The sequence below is a fragment of the Lampris incognitus genome, chromosome 4, assembly GCF_029633865.1.
Source record: "Lampris incognitus isolate fLamInc1 chromosome 4, fLamInc1.hap2, whole genome shotgun sequence".
NCBI lineage: Eukaryota > Metazoa > Chordata > Actinopteri > Lampriformes > Lampridae > Lampris > Lampris incognitus.
Window position 1 is genome coordinate 52,973,494 of NC_079214.1, and position 24,637 is coordinate 52,998,130.

The 24,637-nt window shown below is 42.0% G+C and overlaps 1 protein-coding gene across 1 annotated transcript in view; it reads right to left on the reverse strand.

Moving 5' to 3' along the window:
• The window catches only part of wtip (WT1 interacting protein), a 45,320-nt gene that overhangs the window by 15,814 nt on the left and 4,869 nt on the right, over nucleotides 1–24,637 (reverse strand). The window contains exon 2 of the mRNA XM_056279114.1: nucleotides 17,317–17,418. Coding sequence (XP_056135089.1) covers nucleotides 17,317–17,418 — 102 coding nt within the window. The remainder of the gene's footprint in view (nucleotides 1–17,316; nucleotides 17,419–24,637) is intronic.

Consider the following 24,637-nt stretch of genomic DNA (forward strand, 5'->3'; position numbering starts at 1 on the left):
GTACTATACTGATGGAGAAATCGCTTCTGCTCACTGTGAGTCTTTCCCTCAGCACCTACATGTACCAGAATGCATTATTGCATGCTAGCTTCTGTACCGTCGTCCATAAAGTTCTCTGCGCTAGTGTTGTGGGACATCATTTCCACCATCTAAAACGTTGTTGTTCAAGAGAACAAGGATGTGTTTTTGAACAGAGATTAGAATAATTGAAACCCTGCTAAGCGGTAGTTTTTCCAGCCACCAGCTGACATCATCATACGCGACTTGGAGGCCAGAAGAAAACTCTGTTTCTCCTCTGCCCCAGAGATACAGAAACTTTTCATGGCAGACATTAGACCTTTTAAAGCCAATTGAGCATTATTTGAATGCCACAGTGTACCTGAGCATGTTACTGACCATGCATACGTCCCTTTATGGCCACAGTCTACACATTTTCTAATGGCTACTTCCAGCAGGATAATGTACCATTTCACAACGCATGCATAATCTAATGACCTGAACAGTCCTCAGATCACAATCCAATAGAGCACCTTTGAGATGAGGTGAAACCAGATGGTTGCAGCATGAATGTGAGACTGACAAATTGGCTGGCGACGCCACATGTATTGGAGTAGGCATGTGGTAGTCTGCAGCCCTCCCCGACTTTGCAGAGGGGGTGGAGCCACGACCGGGACGGCAGGAAGAGTGGGGTAATTGGTCAAATACAACTGGGGAGGGAAAAAAGGGGGGGGGCAAAAAATCCCCCCCCCAAAAAAATAATTCACTTGGTACTAGATAAAGAAATAAGAGAAATTTAAGAGACTGCTTCAGTATGAGACCCAATGTGAGCACTGGTCTGGTGCAAGAGACTGAAAAGACCAACATGCTAAAAGGCATTTGGCTGAACATTTTAAATTTCTGAGTCCCATAAAAAAGTAACAAATGAAATACACTGATATGTAGGAGCAGATAAATTTTAATGGGAGTCATGTAAAGAGTTTTGCAATGAGAATCCAAGTCAAGTCAATTTTATTTGTATAGCCCAATATCATGAATTAAAAATTTGTCTCAAGGGGCTTTACAGCAACACAACATCCTGTCCTTAGACCCTCGCATCAGATAATCCAATGATACACTCGAGAAATGTTCATTGTATAAAATGTCCACTATGTCCATTATAAATGTCCATTAAAAATTGCATTTCTATGGGTCTCCTCCTCTTCATTTCAAAGCCTCAGAGCAGTGTGGGACATATGGCATTTTCCATGGGGTTCGGGACCAAAGAGTTCCTGGATTGGGATTTTACACTCCAAATACTTTTGGGTTTTGCGTTGTTTTCCCTCCAGTACTCAAACATTAGTATCCCATGACTCAAGTGTATTGTGTAGTTTGTATTTTACAGAAGACACATACCATACGCAGACAATGAGAATGTGTTTATTCCCAGATATAAATCATCTGACCAGCAGTAACGCCCAAGGTTGGTTTTTTTTTTTTTTTTGGTATTCTGGGTAAACAGTAGCCCAGAAATACCCAGGATGCCATCTGAGATGATATGGGTTTTGTATGTTTACTAAATGATGTGTTTTGTCTGAAAGACATCTTTGAATGGGTATGCACGTACATTTCATAATGAAATAAACAAGCGAGCTCAACAACTGGTGGTCCCTTGGGTACTAAAGGTTAGCATAGCATTGAAATAGGATGCCTTGCGAGGTTTAATCTGAAACATCAGTACAGTTAGAACATATCTGACTAATCAGGCTGCTTGACTAAACTGCCTATTGAGTTAATCAAAGAACATTGGAATCGGGGTGTCACAAGGAATTGAGGAACTCTATTAACTGCATTACAAAAAAAATAAAAAATCCATGTTTACAATTTACTGCCTCAGAGCTGTTTCATGTCATTATGCATGTCTAAACATGCCTGGGCATGTAGAATGACTGGTAGGGTAGTGAAGTGCTCAGAGCATCTTGCTGCATGTAGACGTTGCAGCGGAAATGCAAAGAAAATGCAGCGCTCTGCAAGCATTAAAAAGCTGAACTTGCTTACCACACCATCACAATGTACACAGAAAGTGTCCCGCCTAGAAATGTATTACTTTATTTGACTGGTGCCTTTCTGTATATTCAAGGTCATCTAACATTAAACGATGTAACAAAACAGGGACAACATAAGAATCAGGAATCAGGAACACCGTGGGCGGTCCGAAACACCGATGGTGGTCTGACAGGACGCGGAAGCGGGGCAGGCTAAGCTAACTGCTAGCCCATGCAGACCGGCAGTTCCGACAGTCATCCTGGCTGGCGTTCATTCTCCGGATAGTGGAGTTTTTGGACTGTGTTGCACTGGGTGGACTGTGTTGTTTGCCGTTTGTGTTTTTTTCTTTTTTTTCTTTGATCCTCTGTTTTTGTATGTTTTTGGTGGTGTTGTTTTTGGAAGTTTTGGGTACGTGTTTTTGTCTTTTGCGTTGCACCGCTGTGCGCTGGGGGAGATGGAATTTCATTTCTTTTTGTGTACGGAGTACATGAGACGAAATGACAAACAAACTGTTCCTGACTCCTGATCTCCTGATCCGATTAAAGTGGGGGTAAGCAATCCTGGGCGGAAGTTAGCTTGAGCTATATTTTCAGAACATACTGCAAAAGAATCCACCCCTTCACTTCTGCCTAAGAGCTGAACACACAAACTAATTGACAGCAAGTAGGGACCAATGGAGACGCCGGATTGCAAGGCACTCTCCTGACTGGCTGATAAGGAGTGGGTACAAAGTAAATGTTCAGTCTCCATTTACAGCGCCTATGGTGGCCACAGTCTAGATATTTTTCTCAGTGCATCTACTTACTTGATAGCTGTCGGGATATAGAAAGAGTTTGACTAAATATTATAAAGTGTTCTATGTTAAAATCCCTGATAGCCACTTTAATTTGCTTGATTGTCAGAATAATCAGTAGTTTGTTCAATCACCAAAATAGTCATTAGTTACAAGCCCTACACTGGGTCACGTTCACAGTAGGTATAACATAATCATTCCTAAGAGGAAAGATTTATAAAGGCAGAAGCAGCTCTAGTGAAAGTCATCTGGACACTCACGGTCTAATGACACATTTCTTTTACCCGAGAACCTTGAACTTTATCACCCATCTCACTGTTAATCAATAGTCATTTTGCATAAACTTGTAGAATGTTTTACTGAACATCTGCCTGTGAGCTCCTAAGTAACATTAATTATTCACGAAGCTGTAACCAGTAAATGTTTGGAATTTTTACTTGATAAATGACCGCAATTTTAATTGCTTGCCAATATCAAAACAGACTAATTGACCGACAGCACTAACCAACTTGAATATTTAGTTCTGAGCCTACGCATCCTCTGTATTTTTTCCAGTCGAGCTAGAGTAACGGGTGGAAATGTTCTTGCTGGTAGGATGACATCTACATTTCTCATCTCCCATGACAGTTTTGATGCTGTTTTTTTTTTCCCCTAGGAGCATCTGTGCAAGACGATTTATCTCCGACTGTCACTACATTTGGCATACAGGCAGGCAAAGCATTCTGCTTCAGCAGCATCTGGGTATATAATACCAGCATGCCTGATTCTCCAACGGACATGAAACAAATGGCATAGTCAGCTAAGTGCACTGATCCAGTGATTTCATCCCTGACTGATACACAATCTCTACAACCATAGAATGAGTTCCATACATATCTGGACAATGACGCCTTGATGTTTTGGTTCCACAGTCTTGTTAACGTGGACACAAAGTGGTACAATGGTTGTCATAATATGATTACTATTCAGTGCTCTAAGACGCCTGTGGGTCGACACACAAACATGTCTGCTAATTGTCTCCTATGTGAGTCGCTTTGAGGGAAATTATCTGCTAATTAAGAAAATGCAAATGTAAAATGACATGAGGAAAGACTTCAGACCAGTTCTATATGTCTGACCCCAGAAAATCAAATTCAACTCTTCCATTTCTCATTATGTTTCCAGCTTTTAGGCCTTAACTTTTGGTGTTACTCTAACACAAATCAGAAACTAGTATTTGTAAGAAGAAAATGAAAACGTGAAATGATTTTGAGGTACGAGTGCAGACTTTGCTTTAATTTGATGGTGTGCCGAGGCATATCAGATCAGCAAGTGAAGAGATTTAGCCCTTTTGATACACGCGCCAACTCTTTCACGATGACAGATGTCAAAAGTATTTGAAAACATAAGATTAAGTAGTAACTTTCTCACTTGTGGGAGGAGTTCTACATGTCTGAGACTCTAGAAAATCAAACTCGGCTTTTCATTTCGCATTCTGTTTGTGTTTCTCAAAATCAAACCAGCTACTTTCAGCTCTGCTTGATCGTTTCTCTGATATAGCGAGAATCTTATTAAAGCAATTAATCATCATCTACAGCCAAAGATCTAAGTGCAGTCCCAAAGATCAAACAGTGAGCCATGTCTAAATAATAGTGGAGCTGAATTTAATCTCAGCAATCCGAGGCTGGACAGGACCAAGTGAGTTGTTCCCATTGGAGTGCTGCAGGCTCTAAAGCTATGAAGCAAAGTTATATCTATGCCTTGCAAAATGCGTACAAGGCTTAAGGAGCATAATGAGGAACAGAAAAATACAGAAAAGAGTGGAGCATTGGGGTGAAAGGCAAGGGATGCCCGTCTTTTCCATCTTGACAATGTACGAAGAACATATCAGACAGCTCCCATTGTGCAGGTCCCTGATTGACAAGTAAACTGATTTGTTGGTATGTGTTATGAATGTAATGCATACTGTGACATTAACTTGTCTAAACAAGGAACTTCTAGGGGGTGTCCAGGTGGCATGGTGGTCTATTCTGTTGCCTACCAACACGGGGATTGCCGATTTGAATCCCCGTGTTACCTCCGGCTTGGTTGGCCATCCCTACAGACACAATTGGTTGTGTCTGCGGGTGGGAAGCTGGATTGTGGGTATGTGTCCTGGTCGCTGCACTAGCGCCTCCTCTGGTCAGTTGGGGCACCTGTTCAGAGGAACTGGGTGGAATAGTGTGATCCTCCCACTTGTTATGTCCCCCTGGCAAAACTCCTCAGGTGAAAAGAAGTGGCTGGTGACTCCACATGTATCGGAGGAGGCATGTGATAGTCTGCAGCCCTCCCCGGATCGGCAGAGGGGGTGGAGCAGAGATCGAGATGGTTCGGATGAGTGGGGTGATTGGCTGGATACAATTCGGGAGAAAGAGGTGGAAATAGATAGATAAAAAAAAATAAAAAAAAAAATAAAAAAACAAGGAACTACTGCAGTACACATATTGGAATTTGGGTTCAAAGTTATTTTTGTTACCTAAAATTTTTAGACTGGCTAATTGACAAGATCTATATCTGTATGAAATGACTAAATATACATGCCTTTTTCTTCAACAAATCTAGCATAAGGTTAAATAGAAAAAGTGTAATTGAATGATATAACCTCGTGATCACCAGCCGTACTCGATAACATGCAGGTGGAACATGTTTACGAGCTTCAAGAATCATACAGGTGAACTTTTTACTGTTTACAACCTCGAATTACATGTGTTCATACTCAACTGCCAATTACTGTCTGTCCCAATATAAAAAAGTTAATTTATTACAGAGGAAAATAATCACCCAATAAAACACCATGTTCAACAAAGCCATATGACTTGATTGACATCTCTCTGATTGAGTGATACAGCTTCTGAGGAGTTTGATCTTCGGGCTTCTTCTTGAACTACAAAGGCTCAAAAGAAAATCCCAACCTTATAGATAAATGGGTAAAAGCTCTCTCTACCTCTTAAAGGTTCAGTGATGTGCAGCAGAGGGTCGGATCGTGCTTCCTGAATGTGCACGTACAGCCAACCTCGATGTGCAGCTGTAGTTGCCATAGGCTTCAGAAGCAAAGACAAATTGCATTATTAGGAAATTTAATTATTCTTTCCTGTCCTAATTGTTATTTGCCCTTGTGAATAGCACAATCAGGGCACAATGATCTAACATGCATAAGTGTTTATGTCACTGGTAAAACCTTAAATTTTGGTACCAAATTTGTGCCTTTCACCTTAACATTACATGGTGTATTTTGCACAGACATATGAGCAATAAGGTGGTTCAAGAGAACATTCTATAGTGGGAACACCACAGGTGGTATATCAAATAAGAGAAGCCATGGATCTACTATTGGAGAGGAAGTAACTGTCATCAACAAGCTTTCCTCCGGTCACAGAAAATGAACAGACTTCCCACCAGTTATTTCCATAGCTGCTGAGTGGGAACTCAGAGTTACTGATAAAAAGCCTGTTTGCAGCCCCTGAGACAACGATGGTAACCTGAACTCAAACAATCGAACAGTCACGATTATGTTCAACTTTCATACTTCTGCTGTCTGACAGGTGCAGCTGGTGGTGGATGAGCTGGCAGCAACATCAACAGGAAATTCCAAATCTCTGATCCCTGTTCTATGGGTGACATGAGAAGCATGTTATGCAGAAGTGACTCGTCAGTCTTGTGTTTGACACCGGGTTTTTACACTGTGGGGATGGAGTCAAGAACGACAATTTATCTATAACTCCCTATCCAGAGAGGGCTTAATGAACTGAGTTTACCCCCAAACCCCTCATTTGCCCCGTACTCCCACCATGGCACGTATCCTAGCTCCGAATTGCCCCTCAGTGTATGCTCATGCACACAGTTGGCCCTTATTCTATCCAGGGTTCATGCTCACATCCCCACATCTATGGCAGGTCTTGGTTTTTGCTGCTTTCCTTTTCTTGTGTAACCCCTGCTATTTCTCTTGTCTTGATAGTGAAGTGATTTGTAAATTAATTTTAGAAAAATGCTACACAAATAAAGCCATTTTTCTGCAGTCATACAGTTACACACATCCGTGTTGGGTAACTGACATATAAGCACAACCCTCTGCTGTTGGTTGAAAATCAAATGCCTACATTAAAGGCACGTCGGCAGCAGACCACTTTCACTCTTTGCGTATCCATACTTTCCACAGCTAGTCTGGCCATTAAAATGAGTAACCTTTTAGTTGCAAGGCGCCGCCCCTCAACTTTACGCAACCGAAGCAGATGTAAACAGCAGGAAGTAAGAGAAGAGAAATATTCACAAAGGCCATTCATATGGGACTAAATCAGAGTTGAAATAAATAATTAACCTCCCATTTTAGAAATCAAACACAACGGTTCACTCCATGTCTAGGCTTGACCTTTGTATCAAATCCAGCAACCTGTAAACCTGACTACACCGGAACCATGAGGAATGTGTGTGTGTGTGTGTGTGTGTGTGTATGTGTGTTTGTGTGTGTGCGTGCGTGCGTGCACGCGTGTACGCGTACCCATTTGAGCACATGTGTGCTTGCCTCTCTCCATGCATTGTTTGCTCTGAGACCATGCCAGGCTTGCCCCCTCTGATAAGCAGGTCTGGTACACTTTGTGACTGTCTGATTGAGGTCCTCCAGGGAAGGCTGGCTCAAGTGGAGGGGGGTAGTTTGCATTCCTGGCCATTTCATGAAAAAAGGGTGCAACCATGGGAGTGAGCCAAGGGGAGGGCTCAATTATGCATGGTTAAACAAAGCCCAAGGCTACCAGCGAGTGATCTCTCAGTAAACTCTCCCCTCGTACCGAAGCTCCAGACTCTGGAAGCACCCTATTCTTGGCACATTTTAGCCAAAAATGTTGGGGGGGGGGGGCACAGAACAAAAACGCAACAGAACAAAAAGAACGCAACCCCCGATAAATCATCGGATTGTGTTATGACAAGTGGAGGCACTTTAAAACCAAACTTCTCAGAGGCCTTCAAAACACTCGGGTTTAAAGAAAACATTCCCATTCACATAGGGTCAAATGATACATCACATCATTTATGTTAGCAATAAACCATCTAAAGAGGAGAGATGGCCTGTGAAGTTATTAACAGAGGGCTGATGTGAACTATGAAAAAAGACATCACTGACATGACTTATCCAGTAAAATTAACTATAATTGTGACAGTTTGATATCCGTCCCAACGGTAATAGAGTATGATGGCATATAATGATCAGGTTATACCCCACCCTATAACTGGGTGCCCAGGGAAGCAGTTATCATATACTTATATAGTGCTTATATTATACACCTCCTTTTAAGAATTTCACTTTGAACAAGAAAACGGTTTGAAGGGGCGAACAACAGTTTGTTACACAAACAAATGCCTCAGAGCATCAAAGCCAGCTGAAAACCCTGTTATATGGCGTCTATCTTTGGCTCAGCATCAAATGCAGTGCTGTGTCTGGCTTATTACTAAGGCTCCCTTTAATCCCCCAAAACAAACTGTTTAATATTTTCTTTTTAAAACTGCAAACACAATCAAGAATGTCAGAACAGCAAGTGAAGTTTTAACCAGGTCAGGGGTTATTTTTTAACAGAAACCCCTGAACCTCGGAAACTAGAGACCGCCTCTCATTCTTAGCAGCACAATAAATCAGAGAGTATGTGGATTTTGTTACATGTAAATTATATGCACTTCTTCCAGAGCCAGGGGGGATCAGTGTGCATTTATAGCGCACACATGAATGGAGGTAGCCTAGTTAAAAAACACTTTCCCGACATCTTCCCCCTATTACCACGGGAAACACGAGATAGAGAGGGAATCAGATGACAAGGGAGCCTACCCCACACACACACACACACACACACACACACACATAAAATAGTGTGTGTGTATGTGTGTGTGTGTGTGTGTATGTATGTGTGTGTGTGTGTGTGTGTGTGTGTGTGTGTGTGTGTGTGTATATAAACACACACACATATTTATATATTCATACATACATGCATATATGATGGACAGAAATGTTCTTTTGCATCCTAATTAGCATGCTCATGCTGGAGAGAGAACTGAGATGTTCTACAGCCTGACTGAAAATACATCTACAACCCTACTGAACACGCATCTCCCTTAGCAAAGCCTTGAGAACAACATATTTCGATCTCTGATTGAGCCAAAGAACACCATCTGACAGAATGCCAGCTATACTGAAGATGATTCACAACAGTGAGCGTACCGGCTGAACCCCTGAGCCATTCTGTACATTCAGAGATAGGACAAAAACCTGCGATTACTATATGCTGGTAAAGATACTCTCATTTAGGTTTAAAAAATGTAATATATACATATATACTAAATAAGATATATATAAGATGAATTTGAGAAACAATTGATTCAACCAATTGATGCGCACTAATACAATAACTGCTTAGAGTGTCGTGCAGCTAGTGATTTTATTCATGCAGAATATTTCACTCATTCAATAGTGTTAGAAGGTTATTGGATATGATCTTCACTGTGAATAAATCGAAAGCCGAGCACTGACTTGGCAACAGCCCAGCCAAACCAAAATGTGGCATTACACCGACTTTATTTAGGAAAGGTTTTTCAGTACTTCAAAATCCACAGTCTGAGGAAGACAGCTTATACTACTTTATCTTTGTTGGAAGAGGAAACAATAACATCTTGTGTTCTAACATGTGGCGTGTTTTTTGTTTTTTTCTTAGGTATATCATTGTCACAGTAGAAGGCAAACATTGAGTTAGTTCAATTAGTCCATGGGCCAGAGCCCAAAATTTCCTATTTCGGTACACTCAAGGTGGAAAAACTTACTTATAATTTTTGAAAGGATCCATGTCTGTAGATGATATTTTGGTATGATAACCATTCCTGAGTGGCAGCTGTATCACAGTTATCAGCTCATGAAGTTAACCACCCCCTAAAGTAAATTGCATTTTAGACGCTGGTGCATATCCTGGTTTAGCCTCATGGTCAGGACATTTTTCAATGTTCTATAATATTGTCTTTGGTATCATTTTAAAGGGGACCTTCTTAGCTTTCATTCAAGCCCTGTTGTGGATATTTCTCACAAATATAGAGGTCACTTGAGCTCTTCAACCCGTCAATAACACACATCTTTCTGCAATGTTCGCCTAAACTATATACTTTCTTTTAGCCCTGTGGCATCTAGGAATATCAGGGACACAAAACACAAAAACTGGAATACTCACAGGACTGTAAAGATTCAGGAAATGTATAATATACCCATACTATTTCATTGTGTGAGGTGATTGTGAACCTTAAATTAGAAGGGCATTATTACTAAGAAACTAACTAGACCAAAGCCAGTTAGTCCATGGGTCAGACCAGATATCGATATCACCCAAGGTGACACAACTTCACTGGTGCCATTTTATTTGGTACACTAACAGAAGTAAAATAATACATGATAACCTTTCCAAATGAGCAGCTATTTCATTTTTCTTTCAGGAAACTTGTTTCTGTGCCTCTCACGATTGTGTATTTGCCCAGATTTTTACAAATATAGCATTTCAACACCCCTTGTACTGATTAGCCTAGCTTAAACTCTGGGACAGTTCTTAGTTGGCCAACAACCAAGGATAACCAGTACTGTGTACTTCCATTCATTGTGCTAAGCTAGGCTAACGTGCAGCCAGATAGCTTTCTACTAAACACATATAGAGGAAACTGGTATCTATCTTCTTGTCTCACTCTGGAGAAGATTGTAAGCTAATTTCCCATAGTGTTAGCATGTTCTTTTAATGTATATGTTAATATGATTAGTTAAAGTGGCTACGAGGAACTTTCATCTTGTGTTGATTTTAGCGGCCTCATGTGGACAAAATACAGCTGTTGCATAGCAACTAGGTAATGTATCTATTTGTGGCTATGTAAGATAAATAATGGTAATATGACGCTGGTGAAGCAAAGTAAACTTTGTTTTAGTAGTGTTCATACACCTAAGTTACATGTATTTGTTTGTATGTGGCAGGTGAAAACTGACTGAATATGGCCACTGGTGAACAAGCTAGTTTTTACCCAATACCAAAGCGCCCACGGGTGGAGTGCATTATCCACTGTTCTGATGATACAGATAAGCTGGTTTCACTACAAAGTGTCGACTCATGGAAAACTCTGCTCAGGGCAGCTCAGATACGAAATCATGCACCAGTTTTGAAACTGGCAAAATACATTCCTGAGGGACAGATTCCAGCAATCTACTACCACAGAAAGTGTCGCAGTATCTTCACTATGAAGCAAATTCTTGATGGCCTCCTTGCAAAAGAAAAGAAAAGTTGTGTCTCTGCTGAAGAGAAACAATCTAAGAGAGTAGCTCGACATGCTCCAAGTACATCTAGGACTTATGATGCAGAGTGCATATTTTGTCAGAAAAACAGCAAATATTCCAAGAGACAGAATACGAGAGAAGTACTGGTGCAGTGTCGAGAACTGCGAGCTGATGCAAAGATCAGGAGCGCAGCCACAAAGAAAAGGGACAGCAGAATCCTTGCCATTGTGAGTAGAGACCTTGTAGCAGCTGAAGGGCACTACCACAGGTCATGCTATAGACTTTATACCAAAGAAGAGGTTTCCAAAGGAGAGGTTGCCAGCAATGAAGATGATGATGCTGCAGCCCAGTATGAAGCTGCTGTGAATAAGGCATACAATGAGCTGTTCCTCTTCATCAGGATGGAGCTTTTTGGCAATCCTCAAGTGATGACAATGACTGATCTCTCTTCTAGACTGGTAGCTTCAATGAACTCCCAAGGCATTGCCCAAGTCAAGGAATCAACCAAGAAGCACATAAGGCGAAACCTGGAGAGTGAGTTTGCTGGAGCCTTGCAGATATTCCCTGATGAGAAAGGAAAATTCCTCCTCTATCCCGATAACTTGTCCATGAGGGAACTTGCCAAAGAAAATCAGTCTCTCAAAAGGGAGCTGCAGACCCTGAAAAGTGTCAGTGCACAAGATGTTATAGCCAAAGCAGCCATCAAATTGAGAGCAGACATTAAAAGTCAAGATGTTCCTCAAACCTGGCCGCCTGAAGTCAAACCAGAAGCAGAATGTCCTACCATTCCAGAGTCGCTCATTATCTTCCTGTACTCTCTACTCACAGGCTCAAATGATCCTGATCATGCATCCCAGAGAGTGCAGTGCCTTCTGCAGTCATTTGGCCATGACATAGTATATGCAGTGACATGTGGAAATACCAAGCCTTCCAAGCACATTGTTCTGCCATTCAGTGTCAAATCGTTGACAGGAAATGTAGAGTTGATAAACATCCTCAACCGACTTGGTCACAGTGTGTCCTATTCACAGATGGAAGAGATCAACACTGCCCCGTGTCTCCAGAAACTCTCATCATCAGGGAGTGGCATTGCCCTTCCAGCTAACATCCATCCTGGCATATTCACAACTTTAGCCTGGGACAATATCGACCGTCTTGAAGAAACTGTCAGTGGTGAGGGAACATCTCACAGAGTCAATGGGATTGCTGTGCAAGCAAAGCCAGTCAACCCACTTCCTGTCCAACCCATGCCCACTGTTCCCAAAACAAAGAAGAGAAGCATTGATGGACCCCCACCAATGTTACCAACTTACAATGCTGGACAATGGGTAGGGCCACCACAAAGCAAAAAGTCAGATGCCGATACTGCAGCCAATACTAAGCTTGCCAGAGAGAAAAACCTTCTTTGGGTCCTAGCACGCATGTCACAACAAGAAGAACAGTCAGTCAGCAGCTGGACAGGCTTCAACATCCTGACTCGAGGAGAGATGACGGTCATCCCCGACAATATAGGCTATCTGCCTACCATCAATGCTCCAGCGACACAAATGTCTACTGTCAACGAGGTGCTTAACCAGTCACTGAGCATCATGCAGTGCTTAGGCCTGAGGAAGATTGTCTGTGTCTTTGACCAAGCCCTGTATGCATAGGCTGTCGAGATCACATGGAAACACCATGACAAGTTCCATGATATCATCGTTAGGCTTGGGGTATTCCACACCATCTGCACACTGCTGGCAATAATAGGAAAGCGTTTCCAAGATGCTGGACTCAAAGACCTCTGCATTGAGTCTGGCATGATTGCAGAAGGCTCAATTGCTGGTGTTATGGATGGCCGCAAGTACAACAGGGCAGTGCGACTACACAAGCTCCTGTATGAGGCTCTCATGCAACTGACCTTGAATGGTTTCCTGTCCTGGTTGGAAGAAACTCACAGGAATGACATGGTTCACCTGAATGAGACACTGAAGACCATTGACAGCCTTGGGAAAGAAGTCTCACAACATGCTTTGAAGGAGGTCCTCGAGAACAGCTCTTGTACACGCATCATGGATCTATTTGAAGTCTACCGTGAGTTCCTTAGAGGTGGAAACTGCAGCCTCTCGAACTTCTGGATGTCCTATTTGGACATGGTTGAAATCTTGTTGGGGCTCATCCGAGCATCCAGAGAGGGAGACTGGATGCTACACTTGGCTAGCATTCGAGCAATGATCCCATGGTGCTTTGCTTATGACAGGAGGAATTAAGCACGCTACCCCCCCTACTACTACGCCCAGATGTCTGAGCTGCCCATCACACACCCAGATGTGTACACAGAATTCATGGAAGGAGGCTTCTCAGTCCAACTGGGCTCCACCAATCCCTTTGGCCGAATCCCTGTTGACCAAGCTATAGAAGAAACGGTGAACAAAGACACCCAAACAGCTGGAGGGACAAAGGGATTCAGCTTGAAGCCAGGAGCTGTGACCAAATATTATCTCACAGCTGAGTATAGAAGCATGTACCTCAGACAGCTGAGAGACCTGACAGGTCAAGGCAGGTGCAAATGGTCTCATCCAGATCTACAGAGTCCAAGGATCAAGAGAGATGAAGCAGATGTCCAGTCTCTCATGGACCTTATGGGGAATAACTGGCTCAATCCTATGTCCCCTGATGAGATTGATTTGGTTAGCCTCTCCACTGGCAACATGGCTCCACCTGATGTGACCATAGATCTCTTGAGAGCTCTTGAGAAAGGAGAAGAGGCCTACCAAGCATTCCAGCAAACAAGGTTAGATGCAGACCCACCACCTGTGAAATTCCACGACAAGATGACCAAGCAAAGTCTGAAAACATTCTCCAATGTCAGCACAAAACAAGCTCATGGAAAGAAAGCACAGGATGTGGTTCTGAAGGCAGATAGAAACCTTTTCAGTCACATGATCCTGGTGGCTGAAAGCAGGAAGGTGAATCTGAAGGATGTCCTTGCCTACCCATTGGGCCCACTACCATGGGCACTGGCAAATGCTGATGGGTCCTTACGAAAAACAAACAAGGCTGCACTTGCCAGAGAGCTTGAAAAGAATGTATCTCCTGCAGAAGACATCCCAATCCCATCTACTTCCATCATTGATGGGATGAGCCTGGTCCAAAAAATGAATGGCAACAACAAAACCTTTGCACAGGTGGCAGAGTCAGCCTTAACCCAGGTCCTCAATGAGGGAGCACGGAGTGGGAGGATTGATGTTGTTTTTGATGTCTATCACCAGACTTCGATCAAAGATGCTGAACGACTGAACCGGGGTGGAGACATCACTCTCCAGTACAAGAATCTTGCAGGGGGACACCACGTCCAGCAGTGGAGAAAATTTCTGTGCAGTTCCTCCAACAAGACCAGTCTCATCAAGTTTCTGGTGGAAGAGTGGAAACTCCCACGATACAGAGCTATGCTGCATGGCAAGGTGTTGTACATGACCTGTGAGGAAACCTGCTACAAGTTGACAGAAGATGGGTGTGAGGAAGCAGCAGAACTGCACTCCACACATGAAGAAGCTGACACCCGTCTGCTCCTGCATGCATTGCATGCAGCAAATGCGGGCTCAAAGTCAGTTATCATCACAGCTGAGGACACTGATGTCATGGTGCTTTGTCTTGGCTTCCAGAAGGACATCACCTGTCCCATCTACCAGAAGTGTGGGACTCAGAACCGCACACGGTTTGTCGACATCACCAAACTGGCAAGTTCACTTGGAGACAGCATCTGTGACAGCCTAATTGGCTTACATGCCTTCACAGGCTGTGACACTGTCAGTGCATTCGCTGGTCGAGGGAAGCTGAATGCCCTGAAGATAGTGAGAAAGCACACTTCCTGCCAAGAGACTTTTAGTCAACTGGGACAGACATGGAATGTGAGTGATGAGCTGTTCCAGAAAATTGAGCAGTTCACCTGTCGGATGTATGTTGCTAATAGCAGCACTGCTGAGGTGAACAAACTGCGTTACCAGCTCTTCTGCACCAAAAGGGGAGAGGTTGAGTCCAGCCAGCTGCCACCATGTAGAGACTGTCTCTTTATGCATGTTCAACGAGCCAACTATCAGGCAGCAATATGGAAGTGCTGTCTGCAGGCTAACCCTGTGGTGCCAAGCCCTACTGAGTATGGATGGACAGACGATGAAGGCAAGCTGGCCATTTACTGGATGCGCTCCCCACCTGCACCAGATGTGGTCTTGGAAATGCTAACATGCAAGTGTGTGCATTCATGCAAAATGCCAAGCTGCATGTGCCTGTCAAATGGACTTCCATGCACAGACATGTGCAGGTTACAGACCTGCAGTAACCAAAAACAGCAGGATGGTCCAGAACTGGACTTTGAACTTGGGGAGTCAGATGATGAGAGAAACGAGCAGTTTGATGAATGACAGTGTGATGATTCTGATGGTATTACTGTGGTAGTAGTCTATTGATGCACAGGATGTTGATTCTGGACTTGGTTACCCAGAGCTTGATAACAATAATGTAACCATATTCACATATACCCATTACCCTACCCATTACCATTACATATACCCACTAATGATAGGGGATTACATGTATCATTGACTAAGTATATGTAAATGTCAATGTTGTTTAAAATATTAAAATAGTTCATTACCTCACTATGGTATTCCTTTTTATCATGTATTTTGATTGTGTATTTAAACAAATGTATAGAGACCAGTTTGTGACCTAACTGGCTTTGGTCTAGTTCTCATTTAAGGTTCACAATCACCTCACACAATGAAATAGTATGGGTATATTATACATTTCCTGAATCTTTACAGTCCTGTGAGTATTCCAGTGTTTGTGTTTTGTGTCCCTGATATTCCTAGATGCCACAGGGCTAAAAGAAAGTATATAGTTTAGGCGAAAATTGCAGAAAGATGTGTGTTATTGACGGGTTGAAGAGCTCAAGTGACCTCTATATTTGTGAGAAATATCCACAACAGGGCTTGAATGAAAGCTAAGAAGGTCCCCTTTAAAATGATACCAAAGACAATATTATAGAACATTGAAAAATGTCCTGACCATGAGGCTAAACCAGGATATGCACCAGCGTCTAAAATGCAATTTAGTTTAGCGGGTGGTTAACTTCATGAGCTGATAACTGTGATACAGCTGCCACTCAGGAATGGTTATCATACCAAAATATCATCTACAGACATGGATACTTTCAAAAATTATAAGTAAGTTTTGCCACCTTGAGTGTACCGAAATATCGTCTGGCCCATGGACTAAATCCCCAAACTTCTGTCTGCCGGAAAGGTAAACGGCCCTTGATGCTAACGTAAATGGGTTCTCCTGTGGTTCTCCTACTAAACGCAGTCATCAGATTTGCTATCTGCCACAATTACCCTCTTTTTTCTATTATCTTAGAATATAACCACTGCTTTCACAAGAGTTATGAGATTTGCAGTGCACTATTTTTTTTTCGTGGCTTTCCCCCCCTCTTTTTCTCCCCAATTGTACTTGGCCAATTACTCTATTTTCCGAGGCCGTCCCAGTTGCTGCTCCACCCCCTCTGCTGATCCGGGGAGGGCTGCAGACTACCACATGCCACCTCCGATACATGAGGAGTCGCCAGCCGCTTCTTTTCACCTAACAGTGAGGAGTTTCACCAGGGGGACGTAGCGTGTGGGAGGATCATGCTATTCCCCCCAGTTCCTCCTCCCGAACAGTCGCCCCGACCGACCAGAGGAGCTGCTAGTGCAGCGACCAGGACACACATACCTACATTCGGCTTTCCAGCCGCAGACACGGCCAATTGTGTCTCTAGGGATGCCCGACCAAGCCGGCGGTAACACGGGGATTCAAACTGGTGATCCCCATGTTGGTAGGCAACAGAATAGACCACTACGCTACCTGGACTCCCCCTGCAGTGCACTATTAAGGTTCACTATCTCCATTTCAGTGTGCAAAGTACTGTACTTTTCTGTATGTTATCGTCGAAATAATTGCTGGATAGTTTGCAACCTACTGCTCTTGAATTTGCACCTTGCAATTTCAATACTGCTAATATAAAAGGTGCTCAATGTCTTGTCTACAATATTTTTTGCTTTTGTGTTTAACACCAACCTCAATCCAGTCCCTGAACTCAGTATCAGCGTAAGGCAACAAGGCACTTGCCTTCACAGAATGTGAACGTTCAACAAGGGTACAAGTTGGTTAGGATTAATGTTAGATAAGTATTAATTACCACAGGAACAGCAGGTGAAGCAGTTGGTATGGTACAGGTTCCCCATAGCCTGGCAGGCCTGGCTGGCTCCATAGACACCCTTCCCACATTTGATACAGATACCTATGGAAGAGAGGACAGACATGATTTTGTTTTTTCAATACACTTGAGTGATAAAGCTGATATTATGATGAGCAAACAGCAACAACTGCAACATTAAAACTTAAGCAGATAATGATCATTATGGGAAGGGTAGCGGGACGAACAGAAAGAAAAAAAACCCAGCATGCTAAATTCTACACAAAGACGCCCTTGATTATCATTGTGTACAAAAGAGTCAGCTGGAATTTAAACTCAGCTGTGTTGCAAACATAGTAAGTTACATGCCAGAATTTGAGATAAAAATATAACAAAGCTACCTTGTGCTGTCCGACTATGGTGACTTTCCAACCACAAACACATAGTCTGTTGAAATGCAACTAAATAATGTCCAGACAGAAGTTGATCTTTTTTCACTGTTACAAGGTGAGTAAAACAGAGTAAGTCAATGCAGTCTCTCAGTTATATAACAGTGATTTAATCAAACCAAAACACAAACACACAAATTCTACTAAATAAGTAATAACTTGGAGCTATGCAAATTATGTTTGATGTATAGCTGCACTTTTTACTTGAATTGGAATGAATCAAGCAAATAATTTTATAGTTATAATGTGGTCTTTCGTTATCCATCACGTCAACAAATAAATCAAATTCCATTTGTTTAAAGTGAAGAAATCACCATACCTGCTGGGATAGGTTCCAGCATCCCCGCGACCCTGAGAGCAGGATAAGCGGTTCAGATAATGGATGGATGAATGGATATTAATGAATAACTACTACAAAGGCATATTACTACATGTTTGATCTTTTTTTTCCCCTGTAATGTGGATGTTTGTATGAAAGCTGTGCTGACAGGGCACTCTATTGTATCACTACTGAACCTTCTTCTGAAAAATGTGAGGAATTTTTAAACTATTTTATTGACAAGGTGCTCTCAATAAGAAAACAGCTCACCCCTCTGGTTCAAACACTGTTTCCATGACTACTACTGTGTACTTGTGGTTATTTGACTCCATTTCTCTTGTATTTACAACTATTACCAAAATGAATAACAATTTCCATCCTTTTGATAAGGATGCTCATGCCTGCTCATGTCCTTAAGGAGGCCTTTGAAGTAGTTTGTCCTTGTATATACTATATACTATTAGCTCATTTGTGAGGGAAACTGTATCTCCTCATTTTAAATCAGAAGTGGTTGAAATTCTTCTTAAGAAGCTTTCTGAAGGGTTTATTTCCAATCTTACTTTCCTGGCTAAGTTACTGGAAAAAAATGCAGCCAATAAATAGATTGCTTTTATGAATGGGAATGGACTGAGCTTTTAGAGCCTGTCATTCAATTCAATTAAATTTATTGTCATTAAAAACAATGCGCAGGCACATGTTATAAATGAATGAAATAGCATGTAAACTGCACTTAAAGTTATGAAACCAGCTGATATAGGACACGCCTGTGTTTTTCTTTTTTTAGACATATAAGTGCTGCATTTGGCCCCATACATCTTAAACAATGGGTGGGCACTCCTGGTTCTGTTTAAAACTGGTTTTACTTTTCTCTTTTATTGTAGCTATTGCTGATTCTAGATCATCTACATCCTATTGCATGTGGGGTACACCAGGGGTCCATCCTTGGTCCATTCATATTTTCTATTGTTACCTCTGGAATGTGTTATAAACACAGACATAGCATCGGCTTCCACATTTATGAAGACAACACTCAGCTCTTTTCTTCACTGATCCTTACATCATTGAGCAATTTGATAATCTTCATGAATGCCTTAATGACATGCAAAACTGTATGTCACAAAACGTTCTACAATTAAATGTGGATAAATTGCAAGGTATTATCATTGTTATGTATAACTCAAATGCAGCACTCATAACATTGTCATCAAATGTTATATATCAAGTCCCGGAACTCTAGGTATAATTTTTGATGACAAATTGAATATGGATAAACAGGTTAAAACAGTTCCTGGGCCTTCAACCATTCTACTTAGTAGCTTCACTTTAGCAAAAATGGGGTGAAGCGTTGCACTCAAGGGCAACTGAAAGGCATCTAAACAGGGAAGGGAGAGTGTTCTCAGCAGGTCAAAGGATTTGAGCTGATACCCTTTATATCACTGTCCCACTTTTCCAACCTTTAGCCAAACACCCTCCTACACAAACTGCACGGGGAGTGCACCGACATACTGAAATGTCCAAAAGAGAAAATACTGAACTATCCACAGGGGCATGACATCTAGAAATCCCTCATCTACGTGCGAGACCTACTCACCCAACAAGTGTGAATAATGTGACCTTTATTAACGAAAAACAATCACAAAGAGGACACTGCTTGGCAGCTATTAAGATGAAGCAAAAGCAGACTAATGACACCCCCTCCCCAAGTAAAAAAACAAAAACAAAAACAAAACAAAAACACCCTCAAATTTTACAGCACAAGGCTGCTTTCATCAGGGTCACATTCCACAGGAAGGGCAGGGTCAAAGCCTGTGTGAGGTGAGTCCAGGGTCAGGACGCCGACAGGACACAACATCCCAACAGGAGAGCTAATTTACACCTCCCCCACCCCCCACCCCACTCCATCCTCCACTGTGCCAAAAGCAAAATTAAGACAGTCACTGCACTGATAGATCATTATCATCACAACCCATCTTGGGGGGGGGGGGGGACAAAACATTTCAGGCTTGTTGCAAAGCAAGGATGCTTGTGTACTCAGTGATCAAAAATCTTCGAATTCTTTCTGTTGGGTTATCTTTTCCATCCATTTCTTTCTTCTTCTTTTTTTTGTAATTCAATCTTTTTTATTGATTTTGAAAAGGTTGGCACATGACAAGTTAACATATCAAATGAGACATTTCACCGGCGATGCCACTAATAGAAATAAGATAGCTTTAAAATAAAAGAGATCCATACAAGAGAGGATACAACACTAGTCATAATCCAAAGAAAAGGAAGTCACCCAGGCAAACGAAGACAGCAATCATATTTCAGGATTATCAAACAATGTAATATGGTTCCAAAAATGATCCCAGATTGGTCCCTTATTATTGTTTCTATCAGTCATCCTGATCAGCATGGATTCATATGGAGTGGTTTTTGTCATATAATTGACCCATTCTTTCAATTCTGGGGATTTCGGTGTTTTCCAATATTTGAGTATTAATCTAGTAGCCATAATAACCCCAGCAATAATCACCCAAAATTCCTCTCTTGATAAGTTATGTACTTGTGATCTGTCTCCTAATAAACCCAGCCTTGGAGATACCCAGCCACTTAATCATGTGTCTTAAACTTTTCTTCCAAGAGAGCTGAATAATTGGGCATTCCCAAATATAGTGCAAGAATGTGCCTATTTCTTTCTGGCATTTCCAACATGAATTATTGGTTAACAAACCCATCCTATGTAATCTGGCTGGTGTCCAATAATATCTGGGTATGATTATTGTATTATGCGGAATGAATTTACTTCTTGATTCCGACATATTTGCCACAATTGGACAAGATTTTCAACCATCCCAGTTCTTTCGGCCACATTATTTTCAAGTTATTGCAACTACAACTGAGCAGTCTGTAAAAGATATTTTCCATCCATTTCTTTTATCCCTTTCACAGCAGCTCAAGTATAGTCTATGACATTGTAAAAACAGATAAAGGACAAGGGTACTTGAAAACCATCCAAAGGTTATGTGTTTTCCTTTTAAACTAGGGCCTTTTGTATATACAAGTTCAGCTAAATCAAAGTCAAATATTGGCATTTCTTAGTGCAACTTTAACCCATGACTGCACTCCTACACTCAACAGAGACGGGGAGGGGGAATAAATCGGGGGCTAGTCATTGTGATAAGGATAATAAAGGAGTAATCATTGGGTCATCATAACTCACTCAACCAACTCTGCCTAAATTGATATTAGCTGAAGTCTTTGACAAATACATAAACAAACAAATAAATAAACAAATAAATAAATACAGTCACTGTGCTGGACTCTTACCACCCACCCCCATGTTATCTCTCTACAGATTCTAGGAAATCTCAGAAATAGAATCAGTGCAATTGCCAAGCATAACACGTTCGATAATAAGATGTGCACAAGAGTATGTCTTCTTGACACTGGAGAAGACACGCGGGGACAAATTATAGTCCTCTACTAAGAACCCAGAAATTGTAAGTGCCAAAACATTACTTGATTGAGGGTGTTGAGTGTTGTCTGAGAGCAGTGATCCTGGGCTTGAAACAAGCTGCTTATAATCTCCAGTCAGCTGACGGCAGTCAGACTCTGATTAGACAGAATCGGCCCTGACATCTGGACAGTCACCAAAACCATGTTGGTCCCAAGCACCTTCTTCCATGTTCACACACACACACACACACACACACACACACACACACACACACACACACACACACACACACACACACACACACACACAATACTTCTGAGCAATTATAGCACTGAAATCAAATTCCAACACCTGTTGGACATGTGCAATGACACACATGTTAAATGAAGAAATACTTTTGTATGATGCATTACATTTAGTGTTGTTTTTGTAATGTTAGCCTCCTGATATTTTTGAATGAATGTGCAGTTCCCAACATCTGTTTATTGTCTTTGTGCGACTAGGTCACAATGGAATTACTCAAGCCAACATATAGCTGCACTAAAAGTCACATAATAATGATAAATCCTTCATTCTCTAAAGTGCATAAAAAAAACTTTAGTGGAAAAAGATTCCTACCTCTGAAACTTGCTTTGGAAATGGCAAGTTAAAGCCAATCATTACTGTGAGAATCTAGGAATCTGTACTGGAAGATGTCTATCCATCTTGGGAGAGAGATCCCTCCTCTGTTGCTCTCCCTGAGGTTTCTTCCTATTTTTTCTCCCTGTGAAAGTTTTTTTTTTTAGGGAGTTGTTCCTTATCCGATGCGAGCATCTAAGGACAGGATGTTGTGTTGCTGTAAAGCCCACTGAGACAAATTTGTAATTTTTGTAATATTTTTGTAATATACAAATAAAATTGACTCAAATTAATTTCTGACTCCAAAAGGTTATCACAAGAAACATGTGGCCCAACACTGACACAGCACCATCTGTAACAAATCAGTCAAAGAGTTGATGACTCTTTTTCCAAACTGATCCTTCACTGAAAATAATATGATAAAGTACACTTGACTTGACTCAACATGTTATATTGAGACTTGCAGCCCTGCCTTTTTTTGACTTGGGAACTAATTGAGAGTGACTTTAAGAATTATACCGATAGTTGTATAATGTTCAAACTCAAGTTTCCTGTTTATCTTTCCAAACGCAAGGTAACTACAACGAACACATGACTGTCTATTACGCTCATTAACAAATACACAGCAGATGTTAAGATTTGGTTCACTGACAATCCAACAGAATTTGGATGGGGATGTACTGACAATGGATGCATGTATACCCACCTCTGGGTTTGCCTACAGTTCTGTTTTCACCTATTGTATGCATTTGCTTGAAGGATTCACGTTGTCTGGATGTATGACGACATGTAAGGGTTGGTGTTTTTTGGGGGGGGATTTTTTTCACCCTTTTTCTCCCAAATTGTATCCGGACAATTACCCCACTCTTCCGAGCCATCCCGGTCGCTGCTCCACCCCCTCTGCCGATCCGGGAAGGGCTGCAGACTACCACATGTCTCCTCCAATACATGTGGAGTCTCCAGCCACTTCTTTTCACCTGACATTGAGGAGTTTCACCAAGGGGACGTAGCACGCGGGAAGATCACGCTATTCCCCCCAGTCCCCCCCCCCCGAACAGGCGCCCTGACCGAGCAGAGGAGGCCAGGACACACACCCACATCCGGCTTCCCACCCGCAGACACGGCCAACTGTGTCTGTAGGGACACCCGACCAAGCCGGAGGTAACACGGGGATTTGAACCGGCGATCCCCGTGTTGGTAGGCAACATAATAGACCGCTACTCTACCCGAATGCCCAGTCAGCAATATCTAAAGGGAAAATTCGCCAATTTTCAACCTTATCTCTGTCTATCTGCGACAGAGATAGCACATGGAAAGCACATGAGTGAGGTTTTTACAGAGAACTGTGTTGACATCAGGTTAGGCTGTGTCGCTTCCTGCCCAAACTTCTTATCTCCCTTTCAGGGAAATTTGACCCTGGCACCCTGTAGTAATACGTGATACCTGTACTGATCTGGTAAGGGAAGCTTAAGCATCGGACCAATGCCTTAAATATAAATCATGTAAGATCATTTTATTGTTGTCAAATCCATTTCCTTCAGCAATTCGATTCCAATAGTTGCATCTTCACTGAAGATTCAAACTCAAGGTGAGATGAGATTAGACTTTGTATTCAACCATGTGTACACCAGACTGCGGGTGCTAGCTTCATTTATCAGCATGACAGCATTTTTGGCACAAGAACCCGAAGCCCGTGTCTTGGGAAAAATGTACCTGCTTCAAGCAAAATCAAGAGAGATGAGTGGTGAAAATCAGCACTTGATTTGTGATGATTTCCAGGCCACTGCTAGGCATCTTAAAAAGTCTGGAAAAGAAGGATGTGGTTCACATTTAACAGTACAGCAGGGATTTGCTGAACCTCTGAATTTATTCATTTAAACAAAACGCCGAATCCCTGGTGTAACCACGGTACAGCATGTCTGCTTGGTAAGAACAGGATGTAGTGCAGGCACAACCAAATGGGGTAAAAAATAAAATGGCACTGCTATTAACAATGCAGGAAGCAGTTATTTCGATACCTTTGGCAACTTGTGACTAGTGTAAAGATCGTCCTCAAAGTCCCCACTTCTACTGGACAGGCTGCTCACAGGAAACCTAAATGTTTCATCTGAGCATTCTGGGTAATATGCCTTTATTATGGTGATCTTGAGAGAAAAGCATTTTCCAGCATGTTTGGACCTGTGGTGTGTGATTCAAAATTAGAAAGAAAAAAAAAAGAAAATCTAGCATGCCATCTATGAAATTCTGAAGATTATGTAAATGCATGCACAAGACTTGAAAGCTCAAGCAAGGAAAAGGGGGAAAATTCCTCTTTTGAAGTCTGTAGCTGCAGGATTCATTGGTTTTTTGTGGAACGAAGTGTGTTACATTAAAATAGAGATATTAATCCGAACTGTAGTTTCATACACGATGCACCTCCTTTTATCATGCCATCATTGAAGACACCGCAAATTCCAGCCCCGAGGGTAAGATCTTTATCCCAGCCTGAGTCATAATGCT